The sequence below is a fragment of the Myiozetetes cayanensis genome, unplaced genomic scaffold (assembly GCF_022539395.1).
Source record: "Myiozetetes cayanensis isolate MyiCay16 unplaced genomic scaffold, myiCay2020 scf9, whole genome shotgun sequence".
Classification (NCBI taxonomy): domain Eukaryota; kingdom Metazoa; phylum Chordata; class Aves; order Passeriformes; family Tyrannidae; genus Myiozetetes; species Myiozetetes cayanensis.
In genome coordinates this window covers 5,671,198-5,677,197 of record NW_026088185.1, presented here as the reverse complement: position 1 = coordinate 5,677,197, position 6,000 = coordinate 5,671,198, and the positions used below count along the sequence as shown (strand labels likewise).

Below are 6,000 nucleotides of genomic sequence, written 5' to 3'. Positions count from 1 at the left end.
GAGGGAGGGTGTGTGGGTGCGTGTGTCTGTGGGAGGGAGGGAGGGAGTGAATGAGCGTGTGTGTGTGCGAGGGAGGCAGTGAATGAGCGTGTGTGTGTCTGTGTGTGTGTCTGTGTGTGTGAGGGAGGGAGGCAGGGAGGGAGCGCGGCCGCCGACGCCGCCGCCGGATCGGTTTCTCGGGGTTTGACCAGCTGTCCCAGGCTAACCCTCTGCTCTCTGAAGATGGAGGAAGTAAAAACAGGATTACCCTTAGCTACGGCTCCTCCGCCGCCTTAGTCCCCCCACAGCCAACTGCCGTGCACAAACACACCTCCACTGGGCAGAGGGAGCCGACACTAATAAACACACAAACAAAAGGGGGATGGAACTGACTCACTGCCTGCGCGGCTGAGGTAAATCTGCGCCTGGCTTCTTATTATTTCTTTCTTTTTCTGTTTTATGTTTTTTTTTTTTTCCCTTCCTCCCTTCCTCTCCCTCCCCAGTCCCCGTTTCCCCGGCGGGAGGAGGGACAGCTCCGTCCGGTGCCGGGGGGACGCGGGGCTCGGTCTGTCCGTGCGGGTCTGTGTGTGCGGAGGGTCCCCGAGCCGAGCGCGGCTGTGCAGCATCCCCGCGGGCGCCGATGACTTGTTGCTGGTAGCCCAAAAAATAAAAAAATAATTTAAAAAAAACCCACAAAGACTAGACGAGGCTGGGGCCGGAGCCTTGGCGGGTCTCGCCGGTCCGTTACCCAGCCCGGCCCCGCTGCCATTTCCCTCAGCACCCGCCGCCACCTGCGCGCCCCCGGGGGGCTGCGGCCTGCGGCGGGGGGAAGGGGGAAAGGGAATGGAATGACAAGCGAGGCAGGACTTCCATGACTTTGACAGGCTGTGGCAGGGGTGGGGAGCGGCAGGGATGAGGCGCGGAGCCCGGCGTCGCCCAGGGCCGGAGCGGCGCTCCGGGGAAGTTGGCCCGGCTCTGGTGCGCGGGCTGTGAGTGCGCCCGCCGGGCCCCCCTCGCCCCATCCCGCCCCGCATCCCCTCCCCGCATCCTCTCGCCCCATCCCGCCCCGCATCCCCTTCGCTCCCCCCGATCCCTTGCCTATCCGTAAGGAACCGGTGGATCAAGTTTTCCTCTCTCTCTCTCTCTCTCTCTCTCTCCTCTCTCTCTCTCTCCGCGCTGGTTAATCGCATTGCTGTAGCAGCGGCTGACCTCCCTCCCTCCCTCCCTCCCTCTCTCTTTTTTTTTTTTTTTTTTTTTTTTTTTTTTCCCCCGTTCTTCATCTTCCTTCAAAGTATGTGCCATTCCTGAGTGAGTTTCCCCGCCGGCTCATCCCGGAGCTTCCCGGCTCCCCGGCTCCGCATGCCCCACCTGTAAGTGCTGGGGGCGGGTTTCTCTCCCCTATCCCTTTCTCCCTCCCTGTCTCTCTCTCTCTCCCCCCGCTCCTCCCGCCTATAAAAAAAGTATTTTTCCTAAACTTTCTCCATCTTTCTGTGTCTTCAGCTCGAGCAAAACTCTCTCCCTCCATTCGTTGTGGAGAGGGAGGTTTAGCAGCTGGGATTTGCCATCACCAGCCTAAAAATGGTGACCAAACTTTTTCTTTCCCCCCTCCTTTTCCTTCTCCTCTCCCCCTTGAAGAAGTTAAAAAAAAAAAATTAAAATCAGGCCATGTTTTAACTTCGGTTATGGATGTTTCTGTGTTTCTTTTTGTCTTCCTTTCTCTTCCTCCTCCCTTCCTCCCCTTTCTTTCCTTCCACTTCATTGGCTGGGATGATCTTTCCCTGTTGCTTCTGATGTTTCTTTCTTTTTCTCAGTGTGTGCCTGCCTACCTGGACTAGGGGGAAGATAAGGTAATTTTGAAGGGCTTGAGGAAGTGGCTTACCTGTTCTGAAAACTTCTGGGGGTTTTTGAGATTTCTTTTTAAGAGTCATGAAAATCAGTAATTGAAGAGAGTTTGGTAGCAGCTGGGCAGGTTGAAATTTAAGTGTTATGTGCTGAATGCCTTGGGAATTTGATCTACTTTATACCAAAGAAGAGCACAGAGAAAAGTATTTATTTATTGGGGAAAGGCGGGGAGCAGGGGGGAAGGAAAGAGGGCTAAGGGAGGGGGAGGGAAGTGGTTTTGGAGACAAGAAGTGAAGCTGCCTGTTTTCCAGTAAGTAATGGAGAAATTCCAGGAGCCAGGGCTAAATATACTTGGCGATCAATACAGAAATGGCTCATTGTGAATAATTTAGCTGCCTGGTGCAGTGAGAGTTTTGAAACTAAAGGCAAAAAAGAGGCCGTGGAGGGAGAGAGGAAATAAAATTCTCCTCTGGTCATGTCAGATTCTTAACTTTTCTGCTTAAAAGAACATAGTTATGATTATTGATCCCTCTCTTATTTCCCCCCCACACACACAATATATATCAAATGATAGCTAGGGGGTGTCATTCTATACAGTTACTTGGGTTTCGGGAAAGTAATAGCTTGTTCTGTGTCAGCAAAGTGCTTCCAGAAACTTTAAGATTGCTTCACACCACAAAATGTACGATCTGGGATTTTTAAGTGTGATGTTTGGCCCTGTGCTGTGGTAGATAAATAGGGCTGGAATGAACAGGTGTGTGTACAGGTGTATGTGTGAGCACAGAGGTGTGAGACAAAGAGCTGGAACAACTCTGTTGAAGGGGAAGAGACACAAGGAGGGTTTATTTTGTTTTGATCGGGATGGAGTCTCTTGTAGTGTGTGTGAAAAGAGCAATTGTTAAAGGTATCCATCTCCTCAAAGTCTGTTCTGGCTGCAAGAGCAGATAAAGCGTTACCATCCCAGCTTGAACAAAACAAGTGGAAAGTCAGAGAAAAAACTCTCAAATCAGGCAAAGTCGTGAGTGGTGCACAGAGAAAGAGGAATGGTCAGATCAGGATGATCCCAGTGCCACCTGCCCAAGAGGCAGCTGCATTTCTTTACTCACATAATTTACAGGAAGAGTTCAGTGATTTGCAGATGAGCACATGCAGTGCACTTGTGTGTTTCTCTAGGCAGTGGTTGCAACAGCAGTAAAATGGGCAACTACTTAGGGCTTTAAGTAAGTTTAATCATTTAATGGTTGATACTGACAGGAGTCTCTGAGGGTGTACTTTTCTGCCTTGCAGCACTGCACTTTGACTATGGAAGCAGAGGCTGCTGATGGATATATAACATGTAAGTAGTCCTTTCATTTGATTATTCTGAATTACTTTTCTTTTCCCACTATCCTTTCACCTGAAACTTTACGTTCCTGGTGTATGGTCTTTGCATTGACACTGAATTAATGGCATTTAAATATAAATATGACTGAGAAATGCATGGGGATGGGTGCACGGGTGAGTATCTCTAGGTTTAAATGTTTGCTGAGGGTAAATGAACTTAGCAAATGAGAGAGTTTGTCTTCAGAAATTCAAATTGCAGCCAAAACCTTTTTATACCTTTCCCTATGCATTTCTCTTGTTTTCTTTGTGGGGGTTTCTGTAAGTGCTTTGTTTGACTGTCAGTTAACCCTGAGCTTTGGGGGGAAGGTCTGTATGGTGAAGTACTGTTCCAGTCTTCCCCTGCCCAGCCTGGATTGTCTGTGTCTGCTAATGGCAAAGTAATCCGAACTTACTTGAAACCAAGCAGCTGGGGCAAAGTTTGTGTGTGTGTGTAAAAGGCTGGTGACAGTGGGTTTGAGGGGACTCTTAAAATCAGTCAAACGTTTGTTTGTGTCCAGGGGGAGCCCAGGTTTTGGAAAGCTCTGGAAGACCCCACCAGTAAAGAAGGGAAGGGCAGGGGTGAAGGGAGCAAGCGGGTTGTGGTTCTTGATCTTTGTGCAGCTCTGCTGAAGAAGGGGATGGAAGCTCACGGGGAACTTGTTTTGTGCACACAGGTGACAATGACTATTCTCCTGAAAGGGAGCACTGCGGCATGGCCATTGACCTCACCTCCAGCACTCCCAATGGCCAGCACACCTCCCCCTGTCACATGGCAAGCAGTAAGTCTCCTCTTAAGCCTGTTTCTCTCTAGCAGAGGGTTGGGTTGGTCTGGTCCTCCGGGTCCTCAACTTGCTTCTTAACCACTGCTGGAGACATTGCTAATAACAGAGGAGGACAGGGGACTTTTGTTGGGCTTTTTTTTGGTTGTTTTTGTTTGGTGGTTTTGTTGGTTTGTTTTTTGTTGTTTTTTTTTTCTTGTTCATGTTGGTGTCTCATCTAAACATGAATGGAATTACTAGTCTGAACTATCCTAAGGTGGCATTTGAGAGCTGGTCCTTACCTGTTCCAGGTAGGAAAATGCTAGGCTTGACACATGCTGGTTTTGTTTCCTCAGGTTTTGAAATCCAAATGGAAGTTGGTATTATTATTATTACTCACTGTGCTTCCTGAAACAGCTTGAAGTAGCTTTATTTGAAAACAAACACATTTTATTTACAAAAAAGCTTCACTCTGGCAAAAGTATAAAGTTAAAATATCTGGGTTTGATGACAGGTTGTATTTTACTGTTCCTTACGGTAACTTCAGCATCCTATTCGTTACTTCAGCTTTGCATTGGCAAGTCCAGAAGTGGCTGGGATAATTGGGAGTTTATGGTGCTTGGTCGTTGACTCTGACAAACTGAAAGGATTTTGGTTTAGAATGTCGGGGAGAAACTGAGAAAATGTAGAGTTTTGGGAGTCTACTGAGAGTGTCAAGTGCTGATAATATTTCTGTAATTGTTCTCATGCTGTCTATTGGAGGTGGATAAATGTAGTTTACACACAGTTCATAAAAGCAACCTTCTCTGTTTTCTGTGTGTGAGTGCTGTAGGTTATTTTACTGTTGACTACAGTGTTACATCAAGATATTTACCTTACTGTAACCTCTCTACTTATATTCAAGAAACAATGTAACATGCTTTGTTTTCAACATAATTTTCTTTCTGGTTTGTGTGTGCTATAGATACATTTCTATCTTTTTAAACAGAGTATTTGTATAACACCCCACCAAAAACTGTAGGGGGGAGGAAAAAAGAGAGCTTTTAGGTTGCTTGCTTGAAAATACAGTGTATTGACTTCAGAGTCATTCTGATTGAGAAAAAGATGTTACTTTCCTTTAAGAATTCTTTCCTCCTGCAAATTATGAGTAAAACATAGTTTTATGAGCCTTTAAAAATGAGGGTTATTATGAAATCTCCCAATTATATACATGTTGCTGGAGAATATGATTGGTAATACTGTGAACTGAACTTTACGACAACTGCCCATAATTCAGCATCTTTAGACAATTCCAATTGTACTGCATTGGGAGTCTGATATACTTTATTATGTTGTAAAACTTTTACTGCTCACTTTCTTAATTTTCTTTGTTTCCTTTTTATTAATGGGAAGGCTTCACTGGAAGGGAAAAATCTCCATGTTTTAAATCTTCTTTATAATGTGGACTAAAAATCAGAGTCAAATTAGAGAATAAAAAGATCTGGGATGAAGTAATGCAAAAATTCTTTAACACATTCAATATTTTCATGTTCATTGTGTTAACATTTTCAATGGGTTTTAAGCTTTGTTAGTTCTTGCAACACACGTGTATCTGCAGCCTTGGTGAATATCTTGTCTTTTTAGAGGTGTTTTTTGGTCTCTCATATAGGTGTCTCAAATGCTTTCATCACTGCTGCTCTGTGTTAACCATGTGCTGCTGTTGAAAAATTAAGGGCTCTGCCTGACTTTCCCAAGCCAAGCAAAACTCAAGCTTGTTACATTTGTTGTAATTTATTTACTCTTTGCAGGCTTAAAAACGTTGTTCAGCGAGGCAGTTTGTGCTGCCTTAAACATGGAAGGTATTGGTCAGAGGTTGTCGGCTTTTGTGGCAGCTGTTATGTTGGTTCATTTAAGGTTTTTGGCCAAATCTTGAATCTGGCATGTGTAGGCTAAATCTCCAGGCTGTGCTTTAGAGCTTTCCACCTGTTTTGCAGGGCATGGGAAATCCTTTTAAAGGTTTGGTAACCCAGGGACCCGTGACCCCTTTTTTTTTTTTTTTTTTTTTTTTTTTTTTTTTTTT

At 45.6% G+C, this 6,000-nt stretch overlaps 1 protein-coding gene across 4 annotated transcripts in view; it reads left to right on the top strand.

Annotated features, from left to right (window-relative positions):
• Positions 1-213: 213 nt before the first annotated feature.
• The window catches only part of IKZF2 (IKAROS family zinc finger 2), a 117,787-nt gene continuing 112,000 nt past the window's right edge, over positions 214-6,000 (top strand). For 3 of the 4 annotated variants that reach the window (XM_050340458.1, XM_050340457.1, XM_050340455.1), the window contains exons 1-3: positions 214-392; positions 3,109-3,157; positions 3,858-3,962. In XM_050340458.1, coding sequence (XP_050196415.1) covers positions 3,124-3,157; positions 3,858-3,962 — 139 coding nt within the window. In that variant the 5' untranslated portion in view covers positions 214-392; positions 3,109-3,123. Of the gene's footprint in view, positions 393-1,790; positions 1,827-3,108; positions 3,158-3,857; positions 3,963-6,000 lie in introns of all 4 variants that reach the window. The other variant, XM_050340456.1, reaches the window with a different exon arrangement.